At 45.8% G+C, this 15,844-nt stretch overlaps 1 protein-coding gene and 1 long non-coding RNA gene across 4 annotated transcripts in view; one reads left to right on the plus strand and one right to left on the minus strand.

The window, feature by feature from the left end:
* Nucleotides 1-33: 33 nt before the first annotated feature.
* On the minus strand, nucleotides 34-5,967 carry LOC126510127 (uncharacterized). 2 transcript variants are annotated; one of them, XR_007594325.1, is made up of 4 exons: nucleotides 4,913-5,967; nucleotides 2,241-2,347; nucleotides 1,929-2,158; nucleotides 34-1,462 (listed from the first exon to the last, which is right to left on the minus strand). It is a non-coding gene; the product is annotated as an uncharacterized lncRNA (long non-coding RNA). The 2 variants fall into 2 exon arrangements; XR_007594326.1 differs by lacking the exon at nucleotides 4,913-5,967 and adding an exon at nucleotides 2,598-3,205.
* The window catches only part of LOC126510110 (protein DDI1 homolog 2), a 40,372-nt gene continuing 26,115 nt past the window's right edge, over nucleotides 1,588-15,844 (plus strand). The window contains exons 1-2 of one of the 2 annotated variants that reach the window (XM_050156473.1): nucleotides 1,588-2,055; nucleotides 10,811-10,940. In XM_050156473.1, coding sequence (XP_050012430.1) covers nucleotides 1,918-2,055; nucleotides 10,811-10,940 — 268 coding nt within the window. In that variant the 5' untranslated portion in view covers nucleotides 1,588-1,917. The remainder of the gene's footprint in view (nucleotides 2,056-10,810; nucleotides 10,941-15,844) is intronic. The other variant, XM_050156492.1, reaches the window with a different exon arrangement.

A 15,844-nucleotide genomic window follows, 5' to 3' on the forward strand; every position in this document is an offset into this window, starting at 1 on the left:
ATTTATTTATTTATTATGTATACAATATTCTGTCTGTGTGTATGTCTGCAGGCCAGAAGAGGGCACCAGACCTCATTACAGATGGTTGTGAGCCACCATGTGGTTGCTGGGAATTGAACTCAGGACCTTTGGAAGAGTAAGCAGTGCTCTTAACCGCTGAGCCATCTCTCCAGCCCCAAGAAAAAAATCTTTTGCTTTTTGAGACAAGGTTTCTCTGTGTAGCCTTGGCTGTCCTGGAACTCACTCTGTAGAGCAGGTTGACTTTGAATTCAGAGACCCTCCTGCCTCTGCCTCCTGAGATTAGAGGCATGTGCCAGAACTACCTGGCAAAATTTAATTTTTTTCCAAGAAACGATTCATCCAACAATAACATCTTGATGTCCATGAAAATCTAGGCACAAGTTAATCATCTCCTTCAGATGACACAATCCAAGCGTGAAGGTGATTAGAGCTCCCATCATGAGGGGCACCTGGCGTCCTCAGAAATCTCATTTCCCAACTCCGTTTTGAAAGGCTCTTTGCAATTTGACTTTAATTTGCCCTGTAGTTGGGCTTTCTGTCACCCAGTCCTTGATAGCAGCACTGTCCTGGGGGCCCAGTTTTCCCACTTCTGGCGTTGTAAAAGTCTGCCTTCTCTGCAAACAAACTGAAGTTCTTGTGGCATCTGCAGCCATCTTGCTTCCTATTTCCTTCCTGTTATGTTAGAGAAGGCTGCCTGTTCACTGTGGAGCCAGGAGTGGGAAAACTTGTATTTGCAGTAATCCTCCAGCCTCTGTTCCTGAGTGCTGAAATTACAAATGTGGGCCACCCTAGTGTTCCTGGAGGAGATTTTGGATTTCTACCTTTTTTTTCTTTTTTTTTTTTTTTTTGGTCTTTCGAGACAGGGTTTCTCCGTGTGCCTTTGAGTAGCCTGGAACTCACTTTGTAGACCAGGCTGGCCTCGAACTCACAGAAATTCACCTGCCTCTGCCTCCCAAGTGCTGGGGTTAAAGGTGTGCGCCACCACGCCAGCCCGCATGGATTTTTATCATTCTTGTGCCTTCCTCTCTATATCCCCGTATGAACTGGGTGGTCTTAAATAGGTGGGTGGTAAATAGCAAGTATTTACCAAGTACTTTCTTTTCGTAGGTTGGGATTGCCCAGGTAGACTCCTCAGCTGGATGGTGGATTTGCGGAGGCTGAGGGTGAGGTAACTAAGGCAGAAGGGGACTGAGTGGTGCTTCTGCCAGCACAGAAGCGCGCCCGAGCACAGCAAAGTGAGCTCTAGGGATCAGACAAACGAAGGATTTGGGTTTCCGTCTTACATTTAATTACCAAGGCGAAAAGTTAATATTATAATGCCGATTTCCATTTTGAAAAATCTGTGTTAGAAAGATGTTTGGTTGAGTTTCCCATAGCAGATGGAGAGTTAAGGGTGAGGAGTCGTGGCTTTCTTCCATTTTTATGTCCGCAAGGTAGGTGCCTGTTGGTTGAATAACAGATCGTGGAGTACTCCGGCTTCAGTTATTAAATCAACCAATAGGGGGTTTCCCCCACCTCCGGATTCCTCCCCACGGCTCCCCACCAGCCCCGCCCCACACGCCGCGTGTCGCGAAGGCGGCCGCAGCCAAGGGCGCTTTACGGCAGCCGCGTTGCAGCGGGGCGGGGCGCCGGGCGGCCCGCGCTTGACGGCAGCGGTGGGAGGCAGGCCGGCAGGCAGACGGGCTCGCAGGCGGGTGGCGGCGGCCGTGCTGGCTGCAGAGGGCGGGAGCGAGTGAGTCACTGTGCGCGTGTGAGGGAGGGAAGGAGCGAGGGAGCGAGCAGCCCGCGCCCGCCGCCCTCCCGCAGCTCTCGGCAGCCCACTCCCACCCCCCGCCACCGCCTGCCCTCCGCCCAGCGCCCAGGCCGGGCCGAGCCGAGCCGGGTCGGGCCCGGGCCATGCTGCTCACCGTGTACTGTGTTCGGAGGGACCTCTCCGAGGTGACCTTTTCCCTCCAGGTCGACGCCGACTTCGAGCTGCATAACTTCCGCGCGCTGTGCGAGCTGGAGTCCGGCATCCCCGCCGCCGAGAGCCAGGTACGCCAGGGGCAGCGAGCGGGGCCTTCAGCCGCTGCGGCCGGGGAGTTGGGGGCGGGGGGCGACTGGGGCCGAGTCCTGCAGCCGCCCAGAGATGCACCCACTGCAGCGAGGGGAACACGTGCACGGGTGGGCACCCCTCCCCACCTTCTGGCCCTCAGGAGCCCTGGATCCTCATCACGTACCTCCTGCTTCTCCGACCAGAAATACCAGTTTGGATCACTGGGAGATAGACACTGGTTTGGGGTTTGCTTATTTGTACCGAGTTCCTCCTTCAGTATGCGCAGTTTACCTGGGAACACACATATCTGTAGTTGAAAGTGAGGGGAAAAGTTTGAGACTCGCTCTGCCTCTGCCTTTGACGTCGCTAGAAATGCATGCGTTTCTGGTTAGTTTATTTATTTTTTTAAAAGCGATGGTTAGGTCAACTCAGTCTATTTGCTTCTCAGGCCAAAGCCCTCCTCCTCTCTGGTCCCCGTTCAGTTGGGTCAGTTCAAAAAAGCTCAGTGCTTTCGAAGGATATCAGCTTGAAAATGACCTACTGTCTGAAGACCTCCGTGGGACTCGGTGGCAAGGCGTTCAGTCCCTCTTATGTTTTAACAAGAAAATACATCCTCGAAATGTTTTGGAGCTCTCAGTAGTCTTTGTCAAACAGAATAATAGGTGGACTGCTCTGTAGCCTTTGCACTAAAACTCTTTAAGATTCTACCCAAAGTGGGCCTTGTTGGGCGTAGTCCAAACATTAGAAAATTGTAGACGATTCCCAAGGCCTCAGAATGTAAATCTGGATTTCCTTCTGCAGTTATGAAATAGTTCCAGAAACTATTGCCCAACTACTGCTTGTTCTGCCCTGACTTATGGCAAACATGTGTCAATATTTTGTTGAGACTTGTGATTCCTTTGCACAATGTGAACTTAGAACCTTGGCATACAACTGTTTCTGGAAGGATCTGTTTTGGGGAACAAGGTGTCACTCACATATGCAGTCTGGCAAAAGGTAGGATTAACCAGTTCCCCAAATTTCTATAGAAAAATTCACCCACAAAAACCTAGGACTCAATTCCTGTTGGTCAGCTTCATACTCATGGCAGTGGCAAACTAAGACCAAAGAGATTGTGGGGGGGACATCAGCCTTTTAGAGGGTCGATTGATTGATTGATTTTTTTTTCTTTCTTTTTTTTTTTTTTGGTTTTTCGAGACAGGGTTTCTCTGTGGTTTTGGAGCCTGTCCTGGAACTAGCTCTGTAGACCAGGCTGGTCTCGAACTCACAGAGATCCGCCTGCCTCTGCCTCCCAAGTGCTGGGATTAAAGGCGTGCGCCATCACCGCCCGGCTTTGACATTGTTTCTTTTCCCACAGTGCCCACATGCACTCTGTGTGTGTGTGTGTGTGTGTGTGTGTGTGAGAGAAAGAGAGAGAGAGAGAGAGAGAGAGAGAGAGAGAGAGAGAGAGAGAGAAGCATTCTTCGTCTGGGTTATAGGTGCACTCCCACGCCTGTGGCACTCATGTCAGTAAAATTTTCAGTAAATTAGGGTATCAGATTGAAAGATAATTGTAGGGTTAACGAAGGCACTGTCATCTGCCACTTGGGGATTTTAGGGGTGCTACTTGAAGAATTAGGCTAGCTCCAAATTCTTCCACTGCTGGCATCAACATTGGGTATTTACTTTCTTCCCAACGCAAGTTAGTGTGCTCCAAGTAGTGCTAAGCCTGTATTAAATAGCTGTAAACAGCGCCCTGTTTTTCAAGTTAGTGCTGTGGGCTCTATGTAACCTGACAACGTAGTGTCTATTTTAAGAGCGGATTTTTAAGCACTCAGGGGGTCGCTTGTCTGGCTTGCTGGCTTGCTGACTAGCCCCAATAGGCAGGAACAGGATCCACCCCAGACACTGAAGTCACTTCCTTTCGTCGGATCTTAAACATATCATTTTTTTGTTTGGTTTGGTTTTTGTTTTATTTTCCCCAGTCATTTCTTATTTGAGCTCCCCAACCAGTTTTTCTAACTTGTCCCTTCCTCTCAGATTTCTTTCCGGCTGTTTACTTCATTGGGCTTTAGTTTTTTCCATACCCATTCCTTTACCTGTTTCTGACTTCACACCACAGGTGTCCAAACATGTGTGAGTTTTACAGAGCTGCTTGGCTACAAGTCACACTTGCACTGAGATAGGATGTGTTTCACTTTAATCACATGTACAGGTGGAGATGGTTTCTGTTCTAAATTTATTCTCATGTAATAATTTGTATCTCCATAAGTAAAGTGGTTCAGATCATGCTCACAGTACCTTGTACATAAATTACAAAAGTGGCTGTTTTAGGCACTATACACGTGCATATTTTCTTGTGTGGTACATAGCAGCTACAGCTGTGTACACAGTTATATATGTGCCTATATACATTGAATAATAATGTGCATTATAAATATGCAGAATAGAACTCAAGGATAAAATAAGGGGGGAGTGTTGGCCCATGCTTTTAATGCCAGAATTTGGGAGGTAGAGGCAGGTGGATCTCTGAGTTCCAGGCTAATCTGCTCTACAGAGCAAGTTTCAGGACATCAAGAACTACACAGAGAAACCCTGTCTCAATCCCCACCCCTCCAAAAGAATACACAAGACTACATGGAAATGGGACTGAAGAGACAGTTACCGATTAAGAGCACTTGTCCTTACAGGGGTTTGATTCCCAGCACCCACACAGTGGCTCACGGCCATCTGTAACTCTAGTTCCATGGGATCCAACACCCTCTTCTGACCTCTGTGGGCACTAGACAATACACATAGTACATATACATACACGTAGGCAAAGTACACATACATAAGTCAAAATTAAAAAAGAAAAAGTAAATAGAAATAACTCACCCAGGGAGCACTGTTTGGAGCCCACCTTTCATCAGCATCGTCTGTGCTCTGTCTCATAGTAGTTCTGATGCAGTGACAATAAATTTAGAATAGAAACCGTCTCCACTTGTGCCGTGATTAAAGCAGGACATGTTCTCCCGCGGTGCAAGTGTGGACTTGGCAGTCAGGCAGGCTTTGATGCAAACTTGACTGGGCCGACCTCAAACAATTATCAGAACTTACCTTCACGTTAAATGTCTGGGTGGTTTTGAAACTAATTTACTTGTATAGGTGGTATGGAGTACAAGTCTGTACAGAATGGAAGGCCCCTCAATGAAAGCCATGTTTAAGTGGCAGCTAGCAACCATAACTGTGACCCTGGAAATGCCACTTTTGTACAGCTTACGTGGTTTACAAAAATGCTATTTTAGACCATGGAAACTGAAAGTTTCTATTGTGGCTAGTTTTGGTGTGTTTATTTCCTTAAGTAATTCATAGTCTCCCCTCGAGGGCCTCCACCTCTGGTAAATTCTGAATAGTTGTGATAGAGAGGTTGTAACACAGAAAATAATAAAGAATGCAGCCACTCGCTTATTCCTCATAACCCGTAACTCATAACTGCAGTTTGGGTGTTAGTTTGTTTGGTTAGTTTTTTGTTTGTTAATGTTATTTGAAACTCACAGTTCAAGGCCAGCCTGGTCTTCATTGTGGGTTTCAGGCCAGCCAAGGCTACATGTTGAGAACCTGTCTCAAAAAAACAATAGTTCTTGTTGGGATGCTGAGTGTGGTGGTTTACACCTTTAATCCTGGCACTTGGGAGACGGGCAGACACAGGTGGATCTGTGAGTTCTAGGATAGCCTTGTTTCAAAAAAAAATCTACTGGGTTGGGGATAGCTCTGGTAGAGTGCTTGCCTGCTGCACATTGCCAGCACTGTAGGAAAGAAAGAAGTGACAGCCCACCCACCCCGTTAATTGAAGGCTCTCTTTCAGAGACCAGAAAACATTTGGTGTCATGCTTAAAGGTTCTCGAGTTGTATTTTTGAGCTTGTAGCTAGGTGTTAAGGTTGGAATCTCGTCTGAAAGTGTTCACACTCCCTGGGTGTGAACACTAGCTGCTGCGTCAGGTCTGCAGATTTACACCTAAAAGTGTAGACTTCTGTTATACCCTCTTCTGACTGGCAGGGCAGGGCTCGGGCTCAGGTTTTCCACACTAGTTTCTGAGGTGGGGGACAGATGTGGTAGAGCACTGTGCTTGTGCCATTGCCAGCTTGCCTTTTGTTTGGCTGGTGGGGAGACTAGAAGTTGTTGATCCGATCATGCTCATATTGAGTTGGGAGGTGAAATGGGTTTGTTTGTTGGACTGCGTGTCTTCCTGCCTCTGCCTCCCAAGTGCTGGGATTACAGACTGTACCATCATGCCTGGCCTGTACAGGGTGATTTACTTAAGGACTTAAAATGTAAAATATTCACATTTCTTAGACTTTTTCAGCTAGGGTTTCAATAGCTCAGGCTGTCCTTAGCCCCAGCCTTCCTTCTTTATCCTTGCAGGTCCTGGGGTTACAGTCTTCATGTCCTAGTTAAACTGCTGGATTTCATTCTTGTGCATATTTGCTCTCTACCCAGTGTGGTGGCTAATTTTGTTAGCATAACTGAATTAGGCTTCCTGGGGGATTAGTGAATTACATCTCCAAATGTGTCTATGGTGGCGTTTTTCAGAGATAGTTTCATCCTGGGGCTCTGGCCTAACCTATGGATTAGCTAATGCTTTGATGAATTTGTAGTAAGGAATTATTGGGAGGTGGTAAAAGGTAGTGGGAGTCTATTTGGAGGAGGAAGGTCATTGGAAGCATGTTCTTAGGACATATCTTCCTGTGTCCTCTTTTCTGCTTTGAAATCAGGGCCAAACAAATAGACGTCAATGCCCAAGTAATGAACCTACCCATTTTTGAGGAAATGGAGTCAGAGATTCCATAACTTGCATGCATTATATATGCCTGATGTCAGTGACTGATAGAGCTTGAGTCATATCGCCGTCCCTTTCCTCTCTCCCTCTCTCTTAGATTGTTTTTGAGATAGGATTTCTCTACATAACTCTAGCTGTCCTGTAATTCTGTGTAGAACAGGCTAGCCTCAAACTCAGGTACAGAGATTTGCCTGTCTCTGCCTCCCCAGGCTGGAGTTACCACCTCTTTTGGCTTCTGTTGCCATCCTTTTAACAATTAGAAACTGGGGCTGGAGAGATGGCTCAGTGGTTAAGGTGCACTGGTTACTCTTGCAGAGGGCTGGGTTCCGTTCTTAGGACCCACATGATGGCTCACACATATTTACGATTCTGGTTTTAGAGAATCAGACACTCCTGGCATCTGGGCACCAGCCATGCAAGCAATAGACTTAGGCACATGAAAGTTAAATGCTCATACTCAAAAAAAAAAAAAATCAAAAAATAAAACATGGGAAAAAAAGGCCAATTAAGAAGATGTTAGACATTGTAGTATTTTCCTGTCCTTTGCAGACATCCCCCAACCCCAGTATTTCTTGGTGTTTCGAATAAGGACAGTTATGCGTGTATCCCGTACCCCATACTTAGACTTGAACCCAGGGGCTTCACATAAGCAGTCAGGCACTGCCAGTAGAGGTTTAGATCCTTAGCAGGGAAGGCTGGCTTAGAAGCCATTTCCCAAGGCTACTTTGGGGTGCTAGAAAAGAATGCCATTTTTAATGTCAAGCACATAGAGCACCCGCGTCATGTCTCTTTTTTTTTTTTTTTTTTTAAATATTTATTTTATTTATTGTGTATACAGTATTCTGTCTATGTATATGCCTGCAGGCCAGAAGAGGGCACCAGACCTCCTTACAGAGCCACCATGTGGTTGCCGGGAATTGAACTCAGGACCTTTGGAAGAGCAGGCAATGCTCTTAACCACTGAGCCATCTCTCCAGCCCCCTCCGCGTCATGTCTCTTAATAGCTGTGTGGTCTCTGTGTCTTCTGATCCATAAAATTGGACGAATGATCTCTGTTAAAATGATTGTGACACTCTGTGAGACAGTGTGAGGGTTAAGAGGGAGAATGGGAACTGGACTTGTTAGCCCAGGAGAGTTTCACTCAGTGGTAGCAGGGTGCTCTTTAAGTTTGGGTTTCAATATTACGCCCCATTGGAAGAGAATTCAGTAGTCTTGTGCTGAGCTTTTCCATGCCAGACAGACGCTCTCCTACTGAACCAAGCCTTATTCCCTAAACTGTTCTCATCTTCCTGAGTTTGATTCTTTATACATGAACACATTTTCTAGTAAGTGTGTCTTCCTTGGGAGACGAGTCATGTGTCTTTAAATACATTGCAGCTGACTCACTGAACCTGAGACGCTAGGGTAGGCAGGCCATGGGCCGTTGGTGATCTCATCACAGTGGCTTAATTGTATTGATGCCACCCAGTACACCTCAACCTGTGACCCAGGTTTGTGGTTGTTTTCCACTCACCCCCACAAATTATATGCGGTACAGTTCTCCATTGTATTACCAAAAAGAAAGAAGAATCAGTTTGAGATACTTAGATGAGTGTCATGACGAGGTGGTAGTGATGGTTGCAGTCATTTTTAGTAGCGTATAAAACTTGTAAAATTGGTTGGGCCGTGGTGGCACACACCTTTAATCCCAACACTCGGGACGCAGAGTCAGAGACAGGTGGATCTCTGTAAGTTCGAGCCCATCCTGGTCTACAAGAGTTAGTTCCAGGCCAGGCTCCAAAGCTACAGAGAAACCCTGTCTTGAGAAACAAAACAAACAAAAAAGCGTGTAAAATTGGACAGGCAAGTTCTGCTTTCTTGTCTCCAGAAGGATTCCATTTTGGAGGATTAGGTTTTTTTGCCCATATCACCATGAGATTAGGAGCAGAATGGCAGCATCTGCTCAGGATGGTTGGTGTAAATGGTGTTTGCTGTTCCTGTGCCCAGGAGCTTTGCCAAGAGCCTATGTGGACAGGTGCAGGAAGGCTGTGGTAGACAAATTGCCTAGTAGGTACAAGGCCCTGGGTTCAGCCCCCAGCACAGAAAAAGAACTGGAAGGAATATCTGCTATGATCAGTCCTGGTGGCCTGCTGGACACAGGACATTTAACTCCTGGCCCACCTAGTGACAGGCCCCTCCTAGAGTTCCTGGCTGAGTTAGTAACCAGCTCAGGTTGCTCAGTTTGTTTGTGGCGCAGAACAGAGCAAACGCTTAGGGAGCAAGATGTGCCAAGTGTGCCACAGCGTGTCCCATTGAATACATGAGAATGTAGGGACAGTTTCCATCCTCACTCCCGTGTGTGCCATTCTTTCTCACAGTACACTCTGCTTCTGTGTTGGACCCATTGAAAGTATTTCTGTTAATAGGACTTAGCTTAGCATGTTTTTCTTTCATGTTAGTTTTCTCTCATAAACATGAGAGCAGTAAAACTTCGAGGATGGTAGAAGAAAGGCCTGCTAGTGTGTAGACTCCCTGCTGACTGTACTCTGTATTCCCGTCAGTTACTGTAGTCACACAGTTCTCTTTCATCCTGAATTTCTTTTCTGTTTTTGTCTTGTTTTTTTTTTTTTTGCTTTTTGTTTTCAAGATAGGGTTTCTCTGTATAATAGCCTTGGCTGTCCTGAAACTTGCTTTGTGGTCCAGGCTGGCCTTGAACTCAGAGATCCACCTGCCTCTGCCTCCCGATTGGTGGGACTAAAGGTCTGTGCCACCATTCCTGGCTCTGAATTTCTTTTCTTTTCTTTTCTTTTCTTTTCTTTTCTCTTCTCTTCTTTCTTTCTCCCTCCCTTCATTTCTTTAATGATGTTTTTTATTTTATGTACATTGGTGTTTTGCCTGTGTGTATATCTGTGTGTGAGTGTCAGATCTTGAGTTACAGTAGAGCTGTCATGTGGGTGCTGGGAATTGAACCCAGGTTCTCTAGAAGAGCAGTCAGTGTTCTTAACCATTGAGTCATCTCTTTCTCAGATTTTTAAACTATGTTTTGTTTTTTTAAACTTTTTATTTCCTATTTTGAGAACTTGATCCTTGAGTGCTGTGCTTCCATTACTCTCACACACACCCCGTTCATGACTTGTTTTGTGATTATTGTTGTTACATATATAATGGGTTTAGTTTTGTGGGTTTTTTTTGAGACACTATCTCACTGTAGCCCTGGCTGACCTGGTACTCCTAGTGTTGGAGTTACAGGCATGTGCTACCACGCCTAGATAGCTAAAAGTGTACATTATTTGCTTTGTAGCAGACATAGCCAGAATATGTCATCCCTACTTCCCTGGTTGCTCAGAATGGAAGCTAAATTCCCTGCTATATGAATCAGCCCATCCTTTACTTGAGTAGACTTCTGGGCGGTGGTCATTATATACCAGGCTTTGTCCTAAGCTGATGGGGCAGCTGAACAAAATCATTGTTCCACATAGTGTACATTGTAGTTGACCAGATCGACGTGTAGCATATTAGTGAGGAAAGTAGTCTATTTCAAAATACATTGTGTTGTTCGGGATAGAACCCAGGGCCTTGTGGGTGTGAGAGAAATGCTATGTCATTGAGCTCCACCCATAGCCCGTGTCCAGGGTTCACTTTAAATGTGGCTTTAGGGAAGAGCACTGAAACAATGTTTGATCAGAAACCTAAACCAAGTGACAGGAGGAAGAATAATGGTCCTCACGTAGAGAAAGAAACAGAGAGCATGAGGGGAAGGTAGTGTGTCTCATTGGGACAGCAGTGGGATGAGGTCAGAAGCAGCCATCAGCCAAATCCTTTGGGCCTAGTAGGAGACAGGCAGGGCTTTGGGTTTCCTTCTAGGCATAATGGGAACACATGGAAGGGTCTTGAGCAGGGAACATGATGAAGAAGAAGAAGAAAGTGGTACCATGTTGCTTCTCCTCACTTTATACCACCGGATCTTCCCTTGCAGATTGTCTATGCAGAAAGACCTCTCACTGACAACCACAGATCCCTGGCTTCTTACGGCTTGAAAGATGGCGATGTTGTGATTTTACGGCAGAAGGAGAATGCAGACCCTCGCCCTCCAGTGCAGTTCTCAAGTAAGACCAAAGCTCATCACCTTCTAATACAGTGTCAGACTTAGGGGGTGTAGGCCGCCTGCCTGCTGCATAACCTTGGGCAGGTCATTGGGTTTCTCAATCAGTCATCTCTTTAGCAAGGTAGGTGTCATAATTGACCCAGCTTTACCTCATCAAGAGATGAAATGCAGGCTTAAATGATGTCATCACAGTCACGTAAGTAAAAAATGATTGAAATAGTGCTTTTTCTGCTGCTCCAAGCCTGGCAGATTTAAGTGGTTGGAACATCAGGTTTGGATGCCTCCCTGACACTGCTATTAGTCTTGATGTGCCATTCGGAATGGGGAATTTTCTCCCCTTTGTAAATGTTTTTGTGGGGTTTTTTTTGTTTTGTTTGTTATTATTTTTCCAAGTCAAAGTTTTTCTGTGTAACAGCCCTGGCTGTCCTGGAACTCACTCTGTAGATCAGGCTGGCCTTGAACTTACAGAAAGCCACCTGCCTCTGCCTCCCCAATGCTGAGAGTAAAGACTCGCACAGCTACCACCCTGCCATAAACAATTTTTTTGGGGGGGTGGGGAAGGGATTGGTTTTTCGAGACAGGATTTCTCTGTAGCTTATGAACCCATCCTTGAACTGTAGAGCAGCCCGGGTGCTGGGATTAAAGGCGAGCGCAACCACTGCCTGGCTTTAATGATATATTTTTATATGTATGTATGGGTATTTTACCTCTTTGTGTGTATGCTATTGCATGCAGTTCCTGTAGAGGCCAGGGGAGGATGTCAGATCTTCTGGAACTGAGTTTATTATTTTTAATTTTGTGTGTGTGTGTGGAGGGTGTTGTACACCTGAATACAGATGCCCACAGAGATTAGAGGCATTAGAGCCCCCAGAACTGTAATTTAGCTACCTTACATGTGTGCTTGGAGCCATCAAAAATCTCTTAACCACTGAACTATGGCTCCAGACCCCGTGGCTTTTTGTTTTGTTTCAAACCCAGAACAGCCATGGAACTTTCTGTGTGACCCAGGCTGGCCTCCAGACTCCTGAGGGCTGAAATTACAGGCATGCACCCACACATCCAGCCAGCTTGGTGTTCATAGTCTGGAGCCTGCATTTATTAGGTTTCTGTGTCTAGAATATGCAGGACTGTGTGGGAGTGGGCACATGTGTGCTTGATGCTGATAGGGCCTGTAGCTTCCTTCAGCTGCTCTCATGACTCAGCTCCCAAGCCCTGATGTGGGCTATGTGATGAAATGTGACTTCTTTTCCCTGCTGCCTGCCATATTTTGGTGAAAATCTTCAGATAGTATTTAGCCTCCAGGTCTCCTGCCTTTAAAGAGTGTGGTACTGGATTGACAGGTGTGTTAGGTGTCAGCAGACTGCAGCCTGGAGCACACTGCTTCATTCAGGCTCCTAGACATCTTCAGGGACTCCCTGTACCAGTTCCGGATTTCAGTCCGTCCCTTGGGCTCCTCCTGCTTTAGGAAGAATAGCATTTGGAGTTTGCTCACCGGTAAAAACCAGATCTTCGCTTGGGTACTTTGTGAGGTGGTCGGTACTAGAGAGTCGCCGTAGTAGTTTTGTTTGTATGTTTTATTTTTTCTTCACTGTTGGTATATGGACAACATCGCAGTTAGGTTGCTGTGAGGGGAGGGGTATGCGTGGAGATCTGGGTTATGAAGTGGACAAGGTTTTCAAAAGTTCTGAAGTGAATCGACTGGCAAGTGGAGATAAGTTTCTTCAGCAGATGTGGCCCCACCCCCACCCATGTGATTTGGTGGTTGGTGAGGACAGCAGCTCCCCAGGGAGTCTGCCATTCCCTCACCTTTCCTTTGCTTAAATGTTTTGTCCCACGGGACTCTTTTCAACACACACACTGACTGACAACCGGCCTCTGTTTTAAGACAGTGACTAGTTGAGCCCACATGTGAGGCTGAAACCTTATACGTGAGTTTAAGCTTTCCCTTTTTGTAGTTGATACACAAAGGGCTTCAGGATAGTCCAGACTCTGGACAAGGATGGTCATTAAATAAGTTTTAGGGTTGAACATAATGTGAATTTTTTTTTCAGGGCCATTGTCTCATTTTGGCTCTAGTTTGTTTTAGTTTGCCTCTTTTTTGGAGACAGGCTTGCCTCAAGCTCCCAGTCCTCTTGTCTCCACCTCTAATGTCATGCTGGAGTTACAGGCATAAGCCACCATAGCTGTCATCTTTCTTTTACTAAGCAGAGTTATTGAAATAAAGTCCACACAACCATGATTCCCCCTTTTAAAGGATACAGTTCAGTGGCTGTTATTATTCATAGAACTGTATAGCTCTACTCTCTGTTCAGCTCATTCATCATCTGAATCCTAGTAGTGATTCAGTGGTTTCCCTTACACACCAAAAGTGTGCTTCCTGTCCTTGTGTACTGTTCTGGTATTTCATGGCAACAGAGTCCGACATTGTGTGGGCTCCTGTGTGAAGATGAAGCTCTAGAACAGTCTAGAACCTGGGATGGAAAACTCCTCTTCATTTCTTCAGTCCTGTAAAACAATTATGCCCACTTACTTCCCAGGACCTTGTTTGTCTGGGATGCACAGATGAAATTGTATATTCAAAGAGGTACAGAGAACCTCCTCAGATTTCCTCAGGCACTGCTTAGATGTTCAGAATTTGACATGAAATGTTTGTGCTGTTCACTTGATCCATACAGTTTTACAATTTTTATTTTTTTTCATACAGTTTTCTTTACTCCAAATGTCCAGACTTTTCAACAGAGTAGTATGTCAGGGGCTGGAGAGATGGCTTTGAGGTCAAGAGCACTGGCTGCTCTTCCAGGGACCTAGGTTCAATCCCAGTACCAACATGGCAGCTGGCAACTGTCTGTAATTCTAATTCTAGGATCTAGAGTAAATATATGCACCACATGTGTGCCTGCACAGGACTGCAGAGGAGGATGTCATAGCTCTTGAAATGGAGTTAGGCATAGTCGAGAGCCACCATGTGGGTGCTGGGAATTGAACTCAGGACCTCTGGAAGAACAGCCAGTGCTCTTAACCACTGAGGTGTCTCTCCAACCCTGGGTATCTATTAAGAACCTTATGTAGAAGCCGGGCGGTGGTGGTGCACGCCTTTAATCCCAGCACTCGAAAAGGGAGGCAGAGGCAGGCAGATCTCTGGGAGTTCGAGGCCAGCCTGGTCTACAAGAGCTAGTTCCGGGACAGGAACCAAAAGCTACGGGGAGAAACCCTGATCGAAAATTAAAAAAAAAAAAAAAAGAACCTTATGTAGAGCCGTGCAGTGGTGGTGCACACCTTTAAGCCCAGCACTCTAGAGGCAGAGACAGGAGTTCAAGCCATTCTGGTCTGCAAAGTGAGTTCCAGGACAGGCTCCAAAGCTACACAGAGAAACCTTGTTGTCTTGGAAAAAAAAAAAAAAACCAAAAAGAATATATGTAGGGCCAGTAAGATGCCTCAGAGGGTAAAGGTACTTCCTGTACAAGCCTGGCAACCTGAGTTTGAACCCAAGAACCCACATTAAGGTGGCAGAAGATATCTTGGGTGGTTTGAATATAAATGCCCCCATAGGCTTATATATTTGGATGTTTAGCCAGGGAGTAGAACTATTTGAAAGGATTAGAAGGATTAGGATTTGTGACCTTTTAAAGGAAGTATGTCACTGGGGATAGGCTTTGAGGTTTCATAAAGCCCTGGCCAAGCCCAGAGTCTCTCCCTCTGCCTATGGATCAGGATGTAGCTCTCAGCTACTGTTCCAACATGCTGCCATGCTCCCTGCCATGATGGTAATGGACTAAACCTCTCACACTATAAGCAAGTCTCCAGTTACATGTTCTCTTTTATAAGAGTTGGCATGGTCATGGTGCCTTTTTTGTTTGTTTGTTTTTTAGTTTTTCAAGACAGGGTTTCTCTGTAGCTTTGGAGCCTGTCCTGGCACTAGCTCTTGTAGACCAGGCTGGCCTAGAACTCACAGACATCCGCCTGCCTCTGCCTCCCGAGTGCTGGGATTAAAGGTGTGCGCCACCACTGCCCGGCGATGGTGTCTCTTTACAGTAATAGAACGGTGACTAAGACAGCAGGTGTGCACTGGAACACATGTCCACATCTTTAATTAATTAGTAATTTTTATGTATTTATTTATTCTGGGGGAGTATTTCTTTATATTGCCCTGGCTGTCTATCGTAGAATTCACTGCGTAGATCAGGCTGGCCTCAGAGTCACAAAGATAAACCCTACCTCTGCTTCCTGAGTGCTGGGATTAAAAGCCTGCACCGCTATGCCTACAATAAAATTGTTTTAGAAGAGCATATCTAGAATTAGGCAGTTGCAGTTACTGGGACAGGCATAAGTTTGTATGTTTGCTTATTTGAGACAGAGACTCGTATATCACCAAGGTGGACAGAAATCTACTATGTATCGGATTATCTTGAATTTGTAGTTCTTTTGCCTCACCTCATCGTTTATGTGGTGCTGGGAGTGGGCATAGGACTTTGGCATGCTGAACCTGATTCTGAATTCTTTTCTCTCTTTTTTGGTTTGTTTGGTTGGGTTTTTTTGTTTGTTTGTTTTGTTTTTTGAAGACAGTGTTTCTCTGTGTATCTTTGGTGTCTGTCCTGGAACTCTGTAGACCAGGCTGGCCTCTAACTCACAGAGATCCACTTGTTTCTGCCTCCTTGAGTGCTGGGATTAAAGGTGTACACCACCATGCCTGCCTCTTTTTTAGTTCTTTAATCTTTTTTTTTTTTTTTTTTTTTTAAATAATGTGTGTGGATGTGTCTGCACGTTTATATGGGCACCATGTGTGTGCCTGACCTCGCGGACGTCAGAAGAGGATGTAGGCTGTTCCTAGGACCCAAGTTGCAGGTCCTCTTGACCCACCATGTGGGTGCTGGAAACTAAACCGTGGTCTTCTGCACCTCTGAGTGG

Source organism: Alexandromys fortis, unplaced genomic scaffold (genome assembly GCF_014885135.2).
Source record: "Alexandromys fortis isolate MF-2015 unplaced genomic scaffold, M_Fortis_MF-2015_v1.1 scaffold_26, whole genome shotgun sequence".
NCBI classification, from domain to species: Eukaryota; Metazoa; Chordata; class Mammalia; order Rodentia; family Cricetidae; genus Alexandromys; species Alexandromys fortis.